This window comes from Empidonax traillii, unplaced genomic scaffold (genome assembly GCF_003031625.1).
Source record: "Empidonax traillii isolate 1590-97213 ecotype Southwest subspecies unplaced genomic scaffold, ASM303162v1 scaffold74:size2480735, whole genome shotgun sequence".
Lineage (NCBI taxonomy): Eukaryota > Metazoa > Chordata > Aves > Passeriformes > Tyrannidae > Empidonax > Empidonax traillii.
Genome location: NW_020955267.1, coordinates 1,443,951 through 1,465,966, shown reverse-complemented (window position 1 = coordinate 1,465,966; position 22,016 = coordinate 1,443,951). Strand labels below are relative to the sequence as shown.

The window sequence follows — 22,016 nt, the reverse complement described above, 5'->3', positions numbered from 1 at the left end:
TTTCACACGAATTCCTTACCAAACACAGTATCATGTAACAAAAAAGGTGCGAAATATGCTTTCAAGCAAAACTGAGACACGATGAAGATTCTTTCAGCAAGGCAGGAAATGTAGAAAACTAACAAAAAAAAATTGCTGCAAAGAAAATTCTAAGCAAAGCAGAAACGAGTGAAGCACACGCACCTCAAACTGCTTTCTCCAATGCAGGGCAGCTCACCTTGCAAGTAAATAAACCATATATTTTAAATTTAAGAACATGACAAGCACTAAACTTGGCAGAAAATGATCTCTTCCATTGTCCAACATCTTTAGAACAATGTAGGTGATTTCAAAACATATTTTCTTCTTTCTTGTTTCAGATTAATACAGACACACGAGTGCCAGAAGCACTGTACTTCTGGAGGTGCCAGCTTTTAACAAAGAAAAAGTGAGCATCTTCCTCTTTAGTCAGCAGTCAAGATTGTAAGAACATTACTATATCTTTCTAATAACTGGCACTGAGTCTTCTGCTGTTGGATCTAGATTTAGATCCATGTCACATGACCCTCTTTCACTTTATTTCCTTCTTCTCTCTCCAAAAGATAGTTCTCTTCTCCAGCTCCACCACAACACTTTAGATAGTCTTATTTCTCCAAGGAAATAGGGAAAGAGTTCATGTTAAGGAAAGAGTCTGCTCTTCTACATGGATTCCAAAACCTCATTTTGGCTAATAAGAAACCGTAAGAATCCAGTTCACTTTTCCATGCAAATTCCCAGACTGCAGAGTGGACATAAAGTTTTTACCAAAATGGACCAACAAGATATTTCAGAAGCTACCCCGAGACAGATTAAAGCACTCTTTACTTACACATACCTGTTCATGTGCTGGTTTCCTACAAACGTAAGAAACTGAAACATTTTGTTACAAACAATTATACATAGTGACCAGAAAGAGCACCAGGCAAAGGTAATGCAGGAAGCGAGGGCACAAGCACAACTGTGAAGTAAGGCTTTCGAGCTCAAAAAGCCTTTGTGTTGCCAGCACCAAAGAAAGAGTGGTTATGATCAGGAGATATTTTTATCTGATCAATTATATCACTGCTAGAAGCTTGTTTGGGTACAAAGGCTGGGTGTTATGCATGGACCCTAAAAAAGGCTGCACGTTTGTGCCACATGTAGACACTCCTAAGAAAGACAATACATTACTCAAAAGGAAAGATGTTTCAGTAAGAGGATACATTGTCTTCCCTCCTTTCCTTATTTTGATTCTTATTCAACGACTTTGTATATACAAAGTTCAAGTTCAATAACTGCCATGTCCTGTTTTGTAGTTTAATAGGTAAGTTCAGTTCACCAAGGATGAAGCCCCTGATTTAAACATATCCTACCTATGATCAGTATCAAAAAATAAACTCCATCGAAAACCCAATGATGAGTAGCCTGCAAGGATCACCAGAAGAACTAAGGGTATATGTTTAAAAGATGCTACAGTTAAATCTAGATGAAGAAAGAAAATGGAACTGCTCTGCCCCTCCAAACCTATAAAAAAAGCTGAACTTTCAGGCAAGAGAACATGACAGACAGCATTTACCTGTGAAAAATGAAAAACAGAAGACCACAACTCTTACTTAGATTGTTAATCTGTACATAACTTGGAGTTCAGAAGGACTCTTATGATTTTCCAGAAATTTCAGAGGCTGCTGAGACTACAGAGGACAATTCACAACCAAGGACAGCTTAACTTGGCAACAAGGTAGCTGTTCATGTGCCCATCCATTTCCCATTGGCTCTGGAAGGGCCTCTCTGTTACAGGGACACCCCAGTGATTTCTGGTAGTGGTTGCTTAACTAGCAGGCAGTCTAAACTATTACTAGAATAAATGACCAAAAAAAACCCACTATCAAACAAAAGGTCCTTCCAATCCACCACCCTAACTGGCATGCCAAGAGCAAATACATTTAGAAGACCGTAAGAGAAGGGAAGCACATAGCTGTACCCGCCTAGCAATCTCTCCTTGCTTTCTGCAGCTCCAAGATGTCCAAGCCTGGTGACTTCTCAGTGGTCAGACACCCTTGATGGATTTATCTTAACATAATTTATCTCATTTATTGAGATAAACTCCATACCCACAACACCCAATGGCAATGAGTTCTGACTTTAATTTGCAGCACAAGTATCTCCTCATGTCTGTCCTGACACACTCTTTTATTCTCTCTGGCTCCTGGACAACAAGAAACAGCAAAGAGTTGTTCCCTATTCACACTTACTCTGAATTAATTAGTTTTGCATATCTTTTATACATATTGCTTCAGCTGTTTCTCTCCAGGCTAAAAACTCGTAGTCATTATCCTATTCTTTGTATTAAGAAAAACCATCACTGACTGACCGTACCCTGGCTGAGTTTTCCGCTATCAGTCTGGTGCTACAAGACAACCAAACTTCTGCTGTTCACCTGCAATCTCCCAGGTCATCCAGGCCTAGTTTGTGGGCCCTTGATAGCTAGCATCAAATAGCTTTTCCACTACACCCTTGGTATTTAATTTGCTTGAACACATATGGAAAATAAATAAGCATTACAAACAAATTAGCAGCAAAATTGCTAGAGGCCAGTGAAAGACAGGGCACACAAAACCACGGAATACTACAAATGGAGAGACTTGGTTGAGCAGGTTCGGGAACTGTCTCATTGCTCTTGAAAGAGTATGAGGACTTGACATTGGATAATACAGTCATTCTTAATTTTATAGCAGGAATAGCACAAACTAGCTTTAACTCCAAATAAAAATTTAATCTAACACAAGAGATTAGACTAGCAAAAATCACTGACAGGGAAATTATAAATAGTATTCATACCTCTTTGGTCAGTTATCCTATATTTTCTAATATTTAAGGCACTATCACCTTCACAAAGATATTAGGGCTTAAAAAGAATAGGCTTTGGAGGAAGTCTTGCACTAACAGTATCACCAAAACTGTACTGTGATGGCATAGCAGCCAGATAATCTCTCTGCCGTGAGTGAGACTTCATAAATATGGCTGTGATACCAGGTATCTATATTTACCTTTTTGGACTTTTGAACCAGTGTAGCAGGTGTTACATGACAAATATCAGAGATTTCCAGGGAAGCAATAGCAGGGCCTTCAGAAAGTCCCTGGACAATCACATTCTTTCAATGACATAGTGCTTTTCCCACTTCCCCATCCAACAGATCTGTTACTTTTATACACATAGGTTTGTTCCAAAGTTTGGAAAAAACATCAACGTTAAATTTTAATTTTTTTTATAACAAAAACATTTTTCTCTGTATATTTAGTTCTCAGACATGTCTCTCTGTATACATATATTCCAAGGATGTCAGGGCACATCTTTAAATGCATGGGTTTCCTAGAGCTGCTAGTTCATGAAACCAAGACATCAAAAATTTTTTTAAGTCAACTTTGACTCAGTTGCTGTGAAAGGTACAATGGATCACAGAGTGAAAAATCAGATATAGCAATCTAAATATGCAGTTATTTACATGAAGTATTCTGAAATTTGCTGCCTTCTGGGCCACAAACATTGAGTTAGGATCTGTCAATGAGTTCCCAAGTAAGAACCATCTCCTCCTGCTTGCCACATTAGCTGGGGTCTCCTCATTCTGCAGTGCTCACTGCTCCACTCCAAGCAAAGCTGGAGGGACAGAGAGCAGGACAAAGCCCATAACATAAGCCTATACCCTTTTTTGCCATCAAAGTTCAGACACCAGCAGAAATGAAACTGGCTATAGCTCACATTCAGAAGAGATACGATGCCTCCCAAAGTCACCCCAACTACATGAACAATTAAAAGTAGGTACGTTCATTGAGCCCAGTTCCTTCTCCCACCCTTACAATATTCACATTACATGGACAGCAAAATCAACACAAAGTGGGATTTTTAATACTATAAATTGCTTCAATGTATTCTAACCAATAAAATAATTAATTAACAGAAAGAAAATAGAAACTCTAATGCGAGAAGTTTGGACTTGATGATCTTGGAGGTCTTTTCCAACCTAAATGACTGTGTGATTCTGAGAACTGAAGCAAAAAGAGAAAAGCAGCAACAAGCAAAAGGACAACGTATAATTTTACATAGCTTAAAAAGGAGGCAAGAAAACACAAGCTGAGACCTCAGAGAAGGTGCTGAAAAATAATTTATTTTTAAAAAACTTTATTATTGTTAATACAAGGTCCTGAGCCTGGAAGATGATGGAGAACTCCAGGACCACCTTGTAGCAAAGAATAAACACACAAAAGAGACCCAAGGATAGCCTATCTTTTAAGAGGAAAGCAAAAATTTTAACATCATCAGTTCATGCTAAGAAAATCCTGTTTCATTCAAGGAAAGCTATCCTTTGATGTGAATTCTGTGCTAAGGAAGAGAAGAATATTCTGAACGAGAATCCACCTACTAGCATGCCAGGATGAGAGTGGAAGAACAGAGGTCAAACAAGCTGGAAAGAAAATATAAATTATATATTAACAAATTAATTTGATTCACAGAAGCCACAGAAGCCACAGGGCAGTCAACAAACTAGCCAGGGTGACAGAAAGTAAAGGTAACCCTACGGGAAAAAGAAGAGAGGAAATTAGTTCTAGAGTAAAAGAGATCTGATAGAAGCAAGTAACCAAAAGAGGATCTGAGAAATCAATGGCCAAAAACTTAGGGACAGCTGGAATTAGAGATAATAAGAACACAGAATCCAGATAATAGTATTCAACCATTCCTAGATGAGAAAAGTGAAGATGGACAAAATATTCAATACATTTCTTCCACATTTGTTAAGAAAGATCACTTATATAGACAAAACAGTAAGAGAGTTCATATGAATTCAAGAAACAAGGCATGTAATTCAGTAATTATTAATTTATCAAATTACATCATGTCAAATGAACTGTTCAGATTTCAAATGTCACTTTTGCAATAGTACCTCGATGAATAAACTTTTCAAAAGGTGCACAGTCCCATGTCACTTTGCCTAATGAATTCTAATACAAAGTCAACAAAGTATGCTGTGAACTGGATCAATAACAGATCTCACAACATAACTGCAATGTCACTCAATAGATATATATTTTACGGAGTGCTGCAGGAATCACCCTGGTCCTGCACAGCATTTTTATTAATAACTTGGATGAAAATAAAAGTCTTTGAAAATATGAAGGATTTGAGGTGGGATGTAGAGGAACTGGAAGGAAGAACTGCTAACATAATGAAACAGAATTGTCTCTCACATTCAATGCTGATAAAACATTTGAAATTACTGTAAAAAAAAGACAATGTATGTTCTGAACAGAAAACATGTCACAAAAAACAATCTTGGGAAGAACAAACCATGACTGAAATGACCGTTTTATCAAATGAAAAGAAGCAAGACTTCTATGGGAGGCCTCATGCTGCCATCTAGAGGAGACTGGTCAGCAGCAGGTTTCACCCTGCTTTTGATAGACTTTCAATTTATCAGCTAAGTCAAGAGGGGACTATTAAACTTAGATATATAGATATATAAACAAAGATATAATCAAATCCAATATCTCTGAAACAAAACTACAAGTCCCTTAACTTTAATAAACAGATATTTTGGATTTTCCTTTTTTTTCTCTTGCTCATATAAGTCTGTAAAAGAAAACAACCTAAAGACACTATTAGGAAAAACAGTTCTAAGAAGCTCTGCTCAAACTCCACAACTAACTCTTGGTAAAAATTTTCTGAAGATACACGTATTTTACAACACACAAAGCCCTCAGTGTATTACAGTGTGAAGGAAAACGGACTTCAGTGACAAGAAATTACAAGCATGGAGACCTTTCATAAAGCTTGAAAATTCAAGATTTCAGTTACTTGACACTAAAGGTTATAACTCCTGGGCTTCACATATTTCACTAGTCGCTCACTTTGTCTTCTTTACACTTTCATTTATCCTCAGTAAAAATAAATGAAAATTTCGTTAGCAAATATTGCTAACGAAACCTTGCTAGCTTTTACTGCAACTCAAGCTCTGCTTAACTCCACTGAGCAGAACAACCCTGTATGACATCAAAGCCTACAACTTAACTGAGGAAGTCAATCATCAGCCAGTCTTTGCGTTTGACTCAGTTTTATGTTGTTATACTTTAACTTCTACTCCACTGAATGCTTTACAGTCTTAACAGATAGCAGTTAGCACCAAAAGTAAAATAAGTTTAAAGAATTAAGTTAAAAAACAGGCTTAATGATTTGTGAATAAGAAAGCATTAGGCTCTTCTAGGTTTGCAGTCAGAAAAATTCTAAAGGCTTATTTCTACTTTCTGTAAACCACTGAAGGGAAGGTGAAAGACTTTTAAAACTTCTGTGCTTTGTGTAGCCCAAGATTAACTATAACAAAGGTCTGTGTTAGACCAAAATTGAATAGAAAAAAGTAAATATGTCAGTATGTACAGGTAGCATTAAACAACCCCACAATACTCTTGAAATTCTCAAGGCTGGGTCAACCTGTTAATGACAGAGTGCTAAATGTAATGATGAAAGCAGCTCTTTCTTCAAAAAAGCCCAATAAAAAGTGGTTGTTTTTTAAGTGGGATAAAGGTCACTGTTAATACTCAATGACATCACCTCCTGCCACGATTGAGTGTAAAAAGAAAAAACAAATCAGTTATAGAAGCAGAAAAGAGCATGAACACAAAGTGATAGGAGAATCCTACACACAAGTGAAAGCTTCACTGTAGAGGCAGTGCATGAAGTTTGAGAGAAGTACTGCCACAAGTATTCTGAGGAATAGCTTTAGAATCTGAGTGGGAAATCAAGGGAAGTGATCTGACTCATGTAAAGCAACAATAAGTCAGGAACAGAAGTCTATGTGCCACTACATAACACCAGAGTGACATACAACCACGTGATATTTCTGCTGATTCCCCCATGTAGGTAGGCTACAAGTTGAAGATGTAAGTTCACTTTCTCATTCTGCTTCAGTTCACTAACTGTGACTGTCAGACACTTCCCAGACTTGCCAAAACACTTTTCCAGCTAAAACTGTACCACAAGCACATGCTTCAGTGGGAAGATTTGCGACGCAGTCAGTAACATCTGTGTACAGCACTTACATTCATCTAGTCCCAGCTGATAAGCCAGGTTCTGCAGGCCACGAACTTTTTCCATCAGGTTAGCTGTAGTGAGGCTCCCCAACTCTAAGAAAAGAGAAAAGTGTACATTTTAATGCTGTCTATAGCCTTCTAGTGACAGTTCATGTGTTTACTACTTCACAGAGTACTTTCAAGCCATACTTTTGACAAGATCTATTTCCAGTGAACAGCAGATGTTCCAAATTCAAGATGACTCCACCTCTAATTTTAACATAGTGAGAAAGGCTCTGGTTCATGCTCTAATCTTCCACTATTGCAAAGAACAACTCGACCCCTATTTTGGAAGTTTCTGTAAGTTCACACTGCTATATGAACAAGGCACAAAAAAGTATGCAAGGAAACAGACTTATTTTACATCAATAATGTGAGTTTAAGCACATTTCTTCCAGCAAGTCAAAGCTAATTCATCTCACTTTCACTGTGTAACAGTGACACGTCACTGTAACATGATCACATGCCACCACCTGGAATTCACGAGAGGCAGAGCATGCTCAAGGATGTTTACTGCTAACTAACAGCTGCAACATGCAGCAAATCTACATGCAGCTGCACAAATCTAGCTAACACAAATCTGTAACTTGCCATATAGCCTCACCATTCCATTACAGCTGTAGGATCTCTAAGGGAAGACACACATGTAATACATCTCTGAACAAGTCAATCAACAAGTCTAAGCTATTCACCAAGTGATCAGCTGAGCCCCTCCAAAAAATTCACGCCACTTCTCAAAATAAGGAGACTCTATACTTATGGAGCAATAAAAACAGCTAAGTGAGGTACCAGAAATAAATGTGACATTACACTGCTTGTTTTGAAAAATCAGCCTGAAACTGACATCTGGACATTCTCTGGGAAATAACGGGTTTAATGACAAATATGTATCATTAACAAGATAGAGACTCTTAAACTGGAGATTCTGCAGTTGTGATTGCTAGAGATCTGAGGCCATGGGGCCACCTCCAAAACACTTTAAAGAACAAGCATTTTAAGCCTCTTAAGTACTGAATTTCCATCCGCTTTGGCAACCTCACTTCCTGCTCACAATGTCCATACTCACCCTTCAACATATCAATATCATCATTTTCTAATTCAGCCATCCACTTGGGAGGAGAACTTGTAATGGGCTGTTTAAGAAACAACAAAAATTCACATTCAGACAAGCACATTTTTAGAATTATACAAAAAAGTCTGATCTTGTATTGAAAACTACTTACACCAAGAGCAAAAACATGAAAATTCCATAGGTTCTGTAGAAATATTTTTATGCTTCACATTGTTTTCTAGATTTTCCTGGACATTTTAGAGTCAAAACTGGCAAACTGGCATCCACAAACCAAAGTCAGTATGAACATTAGGATTTTCTAAAGTTTAAACTTTTCCTTCTTCCAAAGTGCTATTCTCATTCACAGTAAGCTGCACAAGGTATAAAAAAAGATATATGTATATAAAAGATACATTAAAAACAAGAGGCTTATTCTAGCATTTACTGGAGTTAAAAACAAGAGGCTTATTCTAGCATTTACTGGAGTTATAACTGAGATATGGTTTACATAACGAGGGCGTAAAGCCCGCAAAGAGAACCTGCAGATCTATCCCCACACGGAAGGGGGTAAAGCGAAAGGCGCTCACTCACGCTTTTGAAGGAGGCGGCGAACTCGGCAACGCCGGGCACTATGAAGAGAAAGTAGAGAATGGCGGGGGGTAAGCGCCTCTGCGGGGAACACCGCAACGCCGCCCGGCCCCTGCCCGGCCCAAGCAGCTGCCCCAGGAAGCCCCGGGTCGGGCCGGGCCGAGCTGTGCCCACCCCGCCCCGAGCCGGCAGACTCGGGCCCGCCAGACTTACGCTGCTCAGGCCACAGGTCCGGGGAGGCGCGGTCCAGCTTCTCGAAGCTGAGCAGCGAGGCCTCCAGGTCGGTGCCTGCAAGAGAAGAGGAGGTGAGCGCCGGGCGGGAGCGGCGCGGGGGCAGCGCCGGAGCCCTCCCGCCTCACCGTCCGCGGGGGCCGCCATCGCGCCCGCGCCGCGTGACTCCCGCCGCCGATCACGTGACACATCGCCCTCGCGGCCGGTCCCGCGCTGAAGAGCAAAAACAGCCCCTCCCCGGCCCCACGTGCCGCTCTCCCCGCGGCCGCGGGGCGGCGCTGCCGGCCCGGCCCGGGCCGCTCAGGGGCGGCTCGGCCGCCTCCACCAATCCGCGGCCCGGCACGGGGGGCGGGGGGCTCGGGGGGCGTGCCCGGAGGCCCTGCTGGCGGGGATTGGCTGCGGGCCCCGGGGAGGCGGGGCCTCGGGCTCGGCAGGGCGGGGCGGGGTGGGGGGCGCCGTCGGGGGCTGCGGAGCAGCGACCGTGGCCGGGATGGCGGCGGCGGCGGCGGCGGCGAGGGGAGCCTGGGGCGGGCGGCACCGAGTGGTTCTCAGGGTGAGACGACCGCCCCCGGGGCCCGCAGTGGCTCCCGCGGTTCGTGGGGCGCAGGGGGGTCGCGGCTCACCTGGCCCTGGGACCCCGTGGGTGAGGCAGTCCCGGGCGGGGAGTGGCCGATGGGGGGCGGGGGGCGGGTCGTGTCGGACGCACGGGAGCCCTGAGATGGTCTGTGCTTCCCCTCCTGTCCAGCTGCCACGGAGAGCCGGTGCCCCCTGGACGAGCGCAGTCGCTGCTTCCTTCTCCTCCTCCTCGGTGGTGAGTGCCCGTCCCGCGGGTCGGGGCTGGCGGGGAGAGGGAGGCGCGGGAGAGCCCCGGGCTTAGCCGCTCCCGGCGGACACTTCGCTCGGGTCTGCCCTGCTGAGGCCGTTCCTGCCGGCTCGGGTCAGCTCGGCTCGGCGCAGCTCTCCAGCCATCCCCGCCCGGTGGCTCTGGGTGGGTATTTCTGGAACCAGCGTCGGAACTGCCCCGCGCTCGACGGGAGGGACGGAAAAAAGTTCCATGAGCGGACTTGGGAGCTGAGCGGTGCCCGCCGGGCAGCTCCCGCCGCGGGTCGCGGTGCGGCCGCTTAGGGAGTCACCTCCCGTTACTCCTGGTTGCTTGGCCTCATGGCATATGTTTGCGGCAGAGAGAGGATCTGATTTCCTTCGGGCAGTATCGAACAGCTTTAGTTGTTATAGTGCCATTTTAGTTCCGCTGTCCGTGGCTGCACACTGTCCAAACTCTAATCATCTAAACCATGATTCCACAAATAGTCTGCATTGCTGCCGTCCATGTTCCCACAGCAGGCGCATTCTTTACATGAAGAAAAGGTGGAGATCTTATGGAAGAAGTGCAGTCAATATTAATTCAGCATTTCTTGGTTTGATTAAAATATTTTTTCGTTGTATGTGCAATCTTTTCATTTAATGTGTATTAAGCTATTTGAAAAGAACATAAATTCCATTGCACTGAAGCCCATGTGGTCATGTAGTAGAGGAGCTTGTAGCTCTATTGCAGATACTCAGCACTTGGGCTACTGTGATTGATAGCAATAGGAGTTTGTCATTCTTCAGACCAGCACTAAACCAGCACCTTCTCTGAGTCAGGAAATTCAGTCAAGAGGCTCAGATTTCCTGTGCTTCCTTCCAGGTTCTAGAGGACTTTGTGTTTCATAGATACAGATTTCTACCTCTCTTCCCCAAGTGTGATTCCAGCTACATAATTATCTGCAACTTTTTATTTTTAATTCTCTCCTAGTTTTGCCTTCCAAATCACTAGGTCTTGCTTATCCATTAACAGACTTATTTTACTCTTCTCATCCTAGCTTTCTTGTCTCCAGTCTTTCTCAGTTTGTGTCCTCTCATTGCTGTTCACTTTCTTTTTCGTTTTCATCCACTTTTCACTTATTGTTATTTTCCAAACAACACCCATATTCATGATTCTTCCTCTGATCTCTTTCCCTTCATTATACACTGGATAGCGTCCCAGTCCTTATCTCCCTCTCATAATTCCACATCCTAATTTTTTCAGTTTCCTGATATATTTACATTCATATCCCACTTCTGTCCCATTTCTGTTCTTCGTGTGTCAGACCCATTTCCCCTTCCTCTTATCTATTCTCCCCAAGCCACAGTTTGTGTCATGATTAACAGGTTCTTGCTTTCTCCTAGTTCTCTCCTTATCTCCCAATATCAACTCCTGGTTTCTAGTTTATTAATTTATACAGTCCTAATCTGTTTTCCTGCATGATACAGTTTTGTTGCCTATCTAGTGCTAATTACAGCTTCTATGACTGCTTTCCCTTCTGCTCTATGTTTATGTGAACTTTTCTTTTGCCTGCTTTGCATCTGAGTTGGAAGGTTCTGTTTCCTCTGCTGCCTGCCCAGACAGTCATTGTGAACTCCACAGAGGCCAGTTTCTTGCTCTTAGTTGCAGAACCATGTGGGGAGCAGGAAAAGTCCAAATTTATGCTTATAGCTATAGACTGGAAAGATGAACCTACTTAGTGGCTTGATGGGAAGAAAGCACACAGTACAGTGTGCACTGGGTTCATGGAATTCTCATAAGGTGAATTATTAACTGTTTCTTCTGAACATTTATGACTTGCAGTTTTTTGGTTTCCAATTAAGTAGATTGAAATAATTCCACAGTGATGTATTTTTTCTATAACTGCATTTAGAAAGAATTTTGGCTGTTTTGGTGTAAAGTGAGAGAAAAATGAATCAGAGAGCAGTTAGCTGGGTCTTGCTGTAAAGACTGGATCTGGACTCTAGTGGTTTGCAGAGCAGTAAATGATGAAGGCTTGCATGCAATAGTGGTACATAGATACCTTGAGACAAAAATAACTCACTGTCCAGTGTTTTGTCCTCCACAGCCAACAACCAAACTCTTCATTGATGGGAAGTTTATTGAGTCCAAAACTACTGAATGGATTGATATCCACAACCCGGTAAGTGAAATGGTCTCAGCCTCTATAATAGTGAGCACTGGGCAACAAAGATCTGTGCCTCTCTTCAAGGACGTAGCAAAAGGGGAAAGTACATATATTTCTTCAGAAAGATTTAGGCTTGGAGGTTAAGATGGATTATTGCTTCTCAGTTTCCTTTTCACATGAAATGTCAGTCTCAGAAAAGTTACTGCCTCCTTTACCTCCCTAATGTAGGAAGATCCTGATCTCCAGAAAGGAAGTTTAAACTCTGCTTGCATATTTTCATTTCTCATAGAAAGGCTCTGTGATCAATATGTCAAATCTTTGAAGGGTGTCTTTCACCCTGTATGTGGAATCAACTGGGAGTAATTTGATGCTAACTGAATGTGAAGTTGTGATAGAGACTGATATCACTCTCAGACCAAGGTGAAAAATCCTGATAACTGAAGCTCCTCTCCTTTCAGAGAGCTTCCACCTCTGAGCCACAGTAATCACAGAGAATTTAGAAGTTGGATGCGATGCAGTGCAAAATAATCTTAGACTAGTAGCACTTGTACTTGTCTAAGTACTACACCAAAGACAAATGGAAATGAGGTTGCACTCAGAATTCTGACCTTTCTGACCCTTCTAGTAAGCATTTGGACAGCAGTTCCTAAATTTTTCCTCAGTAAAGCTCTATTTTGATTTGCTTTGTGGAAGTGATCAGAGCAGCAAGCCATGTTCACGTATCTCATTCAGTCTCTATGTGGCAACCAATGTTCTTATTTAATTTTCTTTCTCTTATTTTGAGTAGTTTCTCTCTTAGTGATATACTTGAAGTTTTCGTCATGTCAAAGCAGATTTATTTTTTAAGAGAACATTAGATAGAGGTTAAACTACCAACCAAGCTTTTAAAGTTAAAATACTGTAGAACTAAGGTTGCTTGTAAAAATATTACTTTGGCTGAGGGGTATAGGTAAACTAACATCAATGCCAAGTGCACAGTTATGTACTGCTTTTCCCCCTCATTAAATGTGCAAGAAACACAGCAAATGAGTGAAGATGATACTGAGGGTTAGGACCACAGCCACAGTTCACAAAAATTTTTGCCTTAAAGTAATACTTTCTAGAAGCTTCAATGTAGACAAGTCACTTCCAGCTTGGAAATGAACACTGCATTTGCAGTTTCTGGGTGCCTAATTTGAGATGCAGGTTTTCAGAACTACTCCGTTTGTAGCCCAAGTCTTTTGTGTGCACCAAGGAAGGAGCCTCTTTTGTGCTCTCCCATCAGAAGTACAGCTCCTTCTAGAAAAAGGATGCTAGGTGTGTGCTGGGAAATGACCGGTGAATGGTTGGCAGTGACAGATGGGAAAAGTTCAGTTTTGATGCAATTTGGTTTTTCTTTCAGGCCACAAATGAAGTGGTTGGCCGAGTACCAAAAGCCACAGCAAGTGAGATGGAAGCAGCTGTGGCTTCTTGCAAAAAGGCTTTTTGGAACTGGTCAGAAACATCTGTTTTGAGCCGTCAGCAAATCTTTCTGCGTTATCAACAACTGATCAAAGACAATCTGGTGAGACACCATGGCTGTGTGTGATGGCTGTGGCTGAATGCATTGCAGCTGACTTTAGGAATTAAATTGAGAGACTTGGGGTTTACAGAGTTCTTGATGAGGCATTGCCATGATTGAGGAACCAGCTGAGACACTGTCGAGAGGTGCAGCAAAACACTTCCTGTCAAACAGGGACTTGGGTTGTTGGCTTCTTGTCCACAAGGAGCAAATCAGTCAGTATAGGCTTCTCTATGTTCTGCTCAGTCTGCTCATTGTGAGGTTCAACTGTCTGTTAAACTGTCTTATCCCTGCACTCTATTTCATGGGTGGGCACTTTTCTAACCTTCATAAACTTTGTGTTTTCCATTTTCAGAAAGAAATTTCCAAACTCATCACCTTTGAGCAAGGGAAGACCCTGGCTGATGCTGAGGGAGATGTGTTCCGAGGCCTTCGTAAGCAGCTGGCTCCTCCTATTAAAATAGGGGCTTTGAGAACCCATAGGAAGGGATGAGATCACCTGAGTAACTGGTTGCTCTGGAAATCTGTACATGTTGCTCCCTTTATAGCTCTCCTATTGAAAGAAAAGGGGCAATTGTAGCTCTAAGCTGAGAAGTTTCCTTAGACAGACTGAGTCGCTTCCAAGTTGCTAGAGCCTTACTTTTTCTAGGAGTGACCACAAATTACTAAAAAGGGATAAAAGCTCCTTGCTTGTCCCAGGTGGAACAATAATATTGTACCTGTGCATCACGTACTGGGGCTGTTGTGTCTGTGCTCCTATCACAATGGCATACAATGTGCTCTAGAGAGAATCCATTCATAATTTGCTCACAGAGCTTGGCAGATCAAAGGGATTTTCTGAAGCACAATGAGGTATAAGTTGCGGGAGAAGAAGGTGGAAGGAAGAGGTGGGTCAAGGCAGTGGTGAAAAAGGGGTTTGGGGACCGCTAACAGATCATCCAGCAGCATATTGCCCTTTCTGCTGCAGAGGTGGTTGAACATGCTTGCAGTGTGACATCCCTCATACTTGGAGAGACCATGCCCTCCATCACTAAAGACATGGACACTTACACCTACCGTCTGCCTCTGGGTGTGTGTGCTGGAATCGCACCGTTCAATTTCCCAGCCATGATTCCCCTTTGGATGTTCCCCATGGCTATGGTTTGTGGGAACACCTTCTTGATGAAACCATCTGAGCGTGTACCAGGAGCACTCATGTTCCTTGCCAAGCTCTTTCAGGATGCTGGTGCCCCCGATGGAACCCTGAATATTATCCATGGACAACATGAAGGTAATAATGGCCCTCCTTTGGAGATGGCTGGAGTGTATGAGTGTTGTGGTGTATGCTCAGTGGAAGGTACCAGTTGGAGAATCTGAGACTGCTGCTGTTAGATGGTTTGGACAGATGCTTCAGTTCTATTGATGGATGTGAGAGGGAGATTCTCTGCCACCTTGAACCAGATCTTCTAGGAGATATGGTGGACAACATTTTGGGATTGGGTGTCAGAGCTCCCAAGGCATGTAAGTGCTCAACTTCTATTTAGCAACCTAAGCCTCAGCTGAAATAAGTAGATAAATCATCTTGATTTCCCAAGGCAGCCTAAACAAGAATTAAATGCCTCACTAAATATGCAGTGGATGCCAGTATTCTGGCTCCTAACATGTTATTTTTTTACAGCACACCAGTAGTTTCAGGGCACAATGATACAAATAGACAGCAGTAATTTCATTTTGGCATTGCTCAGACATGTTGGGGGATGCTCAAAGCATGAAGAGATGTCAGGGAGCCAGGAGTATGAAGACAGGGACAGGAGTACATGTGCTAAGTTAGTGACTGAGAGGTGCATAGAAAGGCTTTGGGGGAACTCGGATGTAGGAAACAAAAATGCAAGAATTTTGGTAAAAAGAAAGATACATAAATTTAGCATTCTGGGGATGGGAAGAGAGGGAAGCATTTGTGCACCACAGTTATAATGTATCATTTCCTGTTTGAAGCTGTGAATTTCATTTGTGACCATCCGGATATCAGAGCAATCAGCTTTGTGGGATCTAATCAGGCTGGCGAGTACATCTATGAGAGAGGATCCCGGAACGGCAAGAGAGTCCAGGCCAACATGGTAATGCCTCTGAATGGGGCACACTTCAGCACACAGACTGCCTCTATCTCCTGTGAATGTTGACAGACCACACCACTCAGCAGCAGAAGCTGACTTTGCTGCTGATAGTTAAGTGATGGGGCTGCCCTTCTTGCCAGCCTCATGGCTACTATATGAAGCCATTGCCAGAGGGCTAGAGAAGAAGCGGGCTAGGGTGGTAGTAATGGGAGTCTCTGTGTGTTGTGTTTCAGGGAGCCAAGAATCATGGTGTGGTGATGCCTGATGCCAATAAAGAGAACACCTTGAACCAGCTGGTTGGAGCTGCTTTTGGAGCAGCTGGCCAACGCTGCATGGCCCTATCTACAGCAATTCTAGTGGGAGAAGCTCAGAAATGGTTGCCAGAGCTCGTGGACAGAGCCAAAAATCTACGTGTAAATGCAGGTACAGACTGTGATAAATTCTTACAAGGTACTTCACTTCTGTACAACTGTAGCCTCTTAGGTTAGATTGTCTGCCATACCATGGTGTGACCCTTGGAGCTATTGGCACTGTAGGTTTGATGTGTAGGGGTAGGAGCTAGCAGATTGTCTGGATTGGGAAATGCAGTCCTAGATTTGGAGTTAGGAATAGGTATCCAGCTTGCCGGTGGGACTGTGATGCAATGTTTACAGGATCAGTCTCGTTTTAACTGGAGATTTGAGGTTACATCCCGTGTTTAACTCAAACTTACCATTTTTATAGCAACCTCATTTCAAGATCCTTCCAATTTGTAGTAAGTGTACAATAAAAAAAAATGGAAACAAGTACTTCGGAAAAGATTGACTGCTATTAGTTTTAGGATCATTATCTTTTGTTTATATTCAATAAAGTCCTGCAGAAGGGCAAAAGTTTCCTTTCTGAGAAGAATCTATTATTGAATTTTGACTTCCTGGTGATCTAAAATTAAGTTTATGACTTCTCTTATTTGTTGATTATGAGAGCTGCAGGCTATTGCTCCTGTTCATCAATATCTCAAATCTTTATTCTGTGGCTCACAAACATCAGGATTTTCAGATTTTTCCTGCTGGTGGAGTTATCTCCCTGATGCCTGTGAAGAGGAAGCTGTCAGAGTTAAAGTTTGGTGTCTCTGCCTCTTCACAGGAGACCAGCCTGGAGCAGATCTAGGGCCTCTAATCAGTCCCCAAGCTAAGGAACGGGTTTGCCATATCATTGAGAAAGGAGTAAAAGAAGGGGCCAGTCTTCTCCTGGATGGACGTAATGTCAAAGTGAAGGGTTATGAAAATGGCAATTTTGTTGGGCCAACGATCCTTGCCAAAGTCAAGGTAAGATGACCAAAACGAGTGTTTGATATTGTATATTGCAGGGTCATCTGAAAAATGGGTTACCCAAACCAGTCAGTAATCAATAATTACCAGGTAGAAAACCTGTAAATGGCTCAGCCTTCCCTGACACAGTGCCAGTGAAGTACTCACTGTAATGCTGCTGGGGAGGTGATAAAAGAATTCACAGTAGTGCAGCATACTCTGAATTAGGTTAATGATATTAACTGAACAGACTGCAGCCAATTAAAAGAAGATACAGGCAGCTGGTACTCTGTTAAACTAAATGTCCATCAAGCATAGTGTACTATCATATGATGAACAGCCAAACTCGCAATTTTCTGTTCTCTGTTACACATTCCTGCAGTTTGCAATTTAAGGACTTGGAGAAACAAATATTTGCAGAAATATTCATGAGAATGATATAGGATGAGGTATGAAATCTCTTTCTTGTTGAATATATTCAAAACTTTGTGTTGGCCTCTCAGTATAATACGTGGTGTGCAACAGATGGACAATACCATGGGAAAATATCAGTAGGATATTGGTACACATCCATGTGAGTTTCCATACCTCCATTCATTCTTTTATGTTTATGCAATTAGCTGGTATGGTTTCCTTAATATTTAAGTATTCAGTTCCTTGTGGGCCTTTTGGTGAGTGATTCCATTATAGAAAACCAATATTGATAATTCTGGTATTGTACTTTGTACTCTTAGGATTTTATTGACTTTATGCTATTGTATAATTCAGGCTTCTGATCTGACTCAGAATTTTCTTCCCTCATTTTCAATGAATGTCTTAAACTACTTAAATTTCCTGCCATGTGCCATAAATATTGTTAGGTATGCAAAAGTAAAAGCCTAACAGATATTTTGTGATAGTTTTCTTAAACACTGTTCAACAATAGGACAGCAGGTTCTAGTCACATTGTCAATGAGAGTTGAAGTAAACTATTCTGATTAATCCCAGCCTGAATTAATCTCAGCCTTGGTCAGAGGAGACCTATAAGTTAGGTTAGGCAGGCACTAAAAGCAGAAAGCACTCTGGAGATGAAAAGTGGTACTGTCTTTAGTGGACTAGATAGAGGACAGGGCATGGAAAAGGGTAAAAAGACATGAAGGACTGGAGCATGGCTTGTGGCAATGCAGTATGATCAGTAATCCTAGAAATATCCTGAGCATTAACAGTATGTCTGTTTATTATATCCTATTTACCAGGTTATTTTTATTATATCCTTTATACAAGCTGTTTTTTCTGCTGTTTGTCTTGGCAGCCAAACATGACTTGTTACAAGGAGGAAATCTTTGGGCCTGTCTTAGTGGTTCTGGAAGCAGACACTTTGGATGATGCCATTGAGATGGTGAACAATAACCCCTATGGAAACGGAACTGCAATCTTCACCACAAATGGAGCCACAGCTCGGAAGTATTCTCACTTAGTAGATGTGGGGCAGGTATGTTCCAGCTAGGATTGTTGCTTTTAGCACTCACCATTTTACAGCGGGTAAGCATTCAGCTATAGTGACTAATCACTGCCCTCTCAGCCATCAGTACCCAGCCCTCAGATTTAAAGAAACAAAATGCAGGATTTTTTGGAGAGTGCTCTGCAATCTGCTACTTCTTGTGACTAATATGGCGGCTTTCCTTTGGTTTAGGTGGGTGTGAACGTTCCAATCCCAGTACCTTTGCCCATGTTCTCTTTCACCGGCTCTCGTGCTTCTTTCAGAGGGGACACCAATTTCTATGGCAAACAGGTAAGTTACTGACTGAGAGAATTCTAGTGGGTTGAATTGTGATAAATCATAGTATTAATGGAAATGGAGAGGTGGTCATCAGACCTCATTAGTGAGGAGACTTTGAAAACATTTCAACCAGGAAACTGAAAACCAGCCAGTGATCACAGCCACTATAATGCATGTTACAGTTATAGATTATGTTTTTCTTTTCCCTGTACTATAAAAATGCAAGTTGTCTTTTAGGAGATTGGAGCAAGAACTAGCAAGCTTTCTCACAGAACCAGAATCTTTGAGGAACTGGTAAAAAGAAAAGGCTGACAAGAATTGTTCCCACAGGGGAAAACTCAGCCCTGTGTAGATAAAGGAAAAACTGTTTGATACACCACTAGTGCAGACCTGAAGAATTCATAAGGCCAAACATCTGATCTGTGGGTCTCTCCTTTCTTGCAGGGAGTGCAGTTCTATACACAGCTGAAAACCATCATTTCTCAATGGAAAGAGGAAGATGCCACCATTGCCAAGCCTGCTGTCGTTATGCCGACTATGGGAAAATAAATCAGCCTTTGCAGATGCTGCTCCTGGTGCCCTTGTCCTTTGCTGCAATTTCCAGCTTTGTCCTAACTATCATCATTTACTTGGGAATCAGTAGAAAGCTCTTTTCTCAAGGATCTCTGTTTCTGTGCAGATGAGGCAGGTTCATGTAACTCATGGTCTGGGTTTTCTGTTGCTGTTAGTCTTTTTTTGGCTAGCTGAACTAATTTTTTTTCCTACTACCTATCACAGACTAAACAACCTTATCTAACTGAAAGAGCAGCCAGCAAGATTGGTCTTAATTTGTGTTTCTTTCCAGACCCTGTGAACTTGAACATTACTCTGGTTTTCACTTCAGTATCTTTAGCCTTAGTGACTCACTCCTGGCTACATCTTGTAGCAGTTTTACTTACCTCTTTATCTTACATGTTAAGATTCTGAGTTCACCTTACTCAAAGATGAGTACTCATTTTGAGTGACATAACTGGGCCACTTTGAGTGTCTCATGGAAGTAACTTTACATATATGAAGACAGTAAGTCATCAGTCTTTCATCTGTTGGGCAGTTTACAAAACACTTGGGAAACAGCTTTGTAAGGATTTTTCAGGAAAGCATATTTGATTGCATGTCTGAGGATGAAAGAAATTTCTGTATGGTACAGTGACCTTCACCGAAGCTTGAAAACTTCTGTTCCTGTTGAGTCTGTGGCTTGTGTGCTCCAGCTTGCTGGCAATTCCATTATACCTGGAAGTTGTTTGGTGCCTTTTTACTGTGCTAACAGATATAAGCCTACACATCCTGTAACATCATGAAACTGTGGAAGCAGAAACATAACCATGTATATGTATCTTTGTGTCACAGCATCATGTGGGTCAGGGTGGAATGGAAAGTAAGTAAACAGGTCAGTAGGAACAACTACTTTTAATTGCAAAGCAGCCAGGTCTGTTCTGGTGGTTTCCTTTCCTCACTGTAGCTGTATTTCTTGTGTTTATTGATTGACTCCTTGTCACATTTGCTCTAACACAGTCATGTTCTCTTGGGACTGCAAGTTGCCCTTACTAGAGAAGAGTAAGGCTTGGTATATACACTCTGTTTTTAAGAATCTGTGCATTTGGAGCTGGAGAACCTATATTTTTATTCCTAGTTCCTGAAAGATGATGCAGCTATGAGGTATCTGCAGGGAACTTATTCAAGCACCCATGGAAAAAAGTATTATTCTAATGATTGCAACTGTTAGTTGTTCTAATTAAACAATCTGAATGTGAACACTTTGTATCCTTCCGTCTGGTAAAGATGCCTTGTAACTGACGGTTCTATATTAGTGCAATTGCTGTACATTCACTAATGTTTGTATCTCATTTTTTTTCCTCTGCTATACACTAGAGGGAAATTCTAACCTTGCAATTTGATTACGAATTAAAAACGTGCTAATATATATCTACAGAATATGACTGTTCCTTGGTAAGACCTTATAGAGGTGTGATGTTGGTTTTATTCCCCTATTTGCAGAGGATGATCTGCAACTCCTGTAACCCAGGTATACGTCTTCCTTTTACAGTATTTCAAGGACCTCTTTAACAATTTCCTCACACAGCATTTCAAGGAATGCCTTGTTTCTGTTTCCACATATACATCATTTAATCATAGAAATTCTTAAGCTTCATGTAAATGGCTTTATTACGAACTGAAAATACATCTTCATCAAGTTATAGCAACTCTTTTATACAGAGTTCTAACCACTGGTCCAAATCCTAGTGCTTTGTACAGGGTCTTGCAAGCTCCTGGCTTGGGAAAGAATAAGATCTTTAAGAAGGAGGAAAATAAGTGTATTTCAGATGGATTTTCAAACACATAGTTGAAACAGCAGTGCAGCAGACAGGGGATCTAGAATTCACAGCCTTCCTTAGAAGCTAACTTCCAAAGTGAAAAGTGCATATGAGTTGCTAGTTGCTGGCTGTTGTTCATGCAATGTGTACACCTGCCTTATTTGGTCTATGGTGTTAACATCTGAATATGTGGAAGGATCACTGCAGAAAATTACGAATCTAATAATGTGGCCTGATGTGAAATGAATATTGGGTTGGGAGAAGTATTTTCTGTTTTGCAAAGGTAAAATAGTCTAGGTAAATCACATTAAGACACTGGCATTCATCCATGCACCTGGGAAAGGAATACTAATTAACAGCTTCTAATATTGTCTGTAGTCATTCACTTTCAAAACACCTTAATTTTCTTCCTGTGACTTTTCTGTTGCCCTATTAAAACCCATTATATCTGTCCTTTAGTAATTCTAAAATCCATATTCTCCTGTAACAAAAACAGTCTATTATCAAGGTTACCTGCTCCCTGAAGAACTGCAGGACTATCCCAGTACTTTCTCCAGATATCTTCTAAATATTTGTATGATATTTTCATTTGTGTGAAAACATCTTTTCTAATGATCTGCATTTTCAACAACACTTTTTAAACAGATAGTTTTAAATAATTGTACTATAAATACAAATCTTGTATGTTCCTTTTTTAATTAATGAACTGCCTTTTTAGAACAAGGTACAGATGCTGACTGATCATGATGTACCTGCTTCATTTCACTGCTGTTACTGGTTTCCACCCATCTGCTTCTTCTCCTTTTTACTTCAACATTCACCATAAAAATAAGATTAAAAATGTATCTTCTATACTATACAACAGTATAAGCTAAATACAAAGTATCTCATAATAAATTTCATTAACTCTTAAAATACAATTTTATAGTCAACCCTTTGAATCCTATTAAAAATTGTTTCTTGCTTAGAAGGTACTGCAGTCAGGATTTTCAATGCTATTTAATACTCTTAAGTCCAAAAATTATGTTAAAATAGTAT

General features: G+C 41.5%; 2 protein-coding genes across 5 annotated transcripts in view; one reads left to right on the top strand and one right to left on the bottom strand.

Annotated features, from left to right (window-relative positions):
* LIN52 (lin-52 DREAM MuvB core complex component) overlaps nucleotides 1-9,149 on the bottom strand; it is a 40,301-nt gene extending 31,152 nt beyond the window's left edge. For 3 of the 4 annotated variants that reach the window (XM_027880745.1, XM_027880748.1, XM_027880749.1), the window contains exons 1-5: nucleotides 9,109-9,149; nucleotides 8,963-9,037; nucleotides 8,753-8,790; nucleotides 8,177-8,243; nucleotides 7,081-7,164 (exon numbers count right to left, since the gene is read on the bottom strand). In XM_027880745.1, coding sequence (XP_027736546.1) covers nucleotides 7,081-7,164; nucleotides 8,177-8,243; nucleotides 8,753-8,790; nucleotides 8,963-9,037; nucleotides 9,109-9,127 — 283 coding nt within the window. In that variant the 5' untranslated portion in view covers nucleotides 9,128-9,149. Of the gene's footprint in view, nucleotides 1-3,198; nucleotides 3,650-7,080; nucleotides 7,165-8,176; nucleotides 8,244-8,752; nucleotides 8,791-8,962; nucleotides 9,038-9,108 lie in introns of those variants that run through there. The other variant, XM_027880747.1, reaches the window with a different exon arrangement.
* A 355-nt stretch (nucleotides 9,150-9,504) lies between these two features.
* ALDH6A1 (aldehyde dehydrogenase 6 family member A1) lies at nucleotides 9,505-20,593 on the top strand. Its single transcript, XM_027880738.1, has 12 exons — nucleotides 9,505-9,533; nucleotides 9,726-9,791; nucleotides 11,890-11,964; nucleotides 13,331-13,492; nucleotides 13,845-13,923; nucleotides 14,457-14,759; nucleotides 15,464-15,585; nucleotides 15,816-16,005; nucleotides 16,705-16,886; nucleotides 18,160-18,339; nucleotides 18,541-18,639; nucleotides 19,072-20,593. Exons 4-12 carry the CDS (start codon nucleotides 13,379-13,381, stop codon nucleotides 19,174-19,176), a joined length of 1,374 nt encoding a protein of 457 aa, XP_027736539.1. The 5' UTR covers nucleotides 9,505-9,533; nucleotides 9,726-9,791; nucleotides 11,890-11,964; nucleotides 13,331-13,378; the 3' UTR covers nucleotides 19,177-20,593.
* Nucleotides 20,594-22,016: the final 1,423 nt, after the last annotated feature.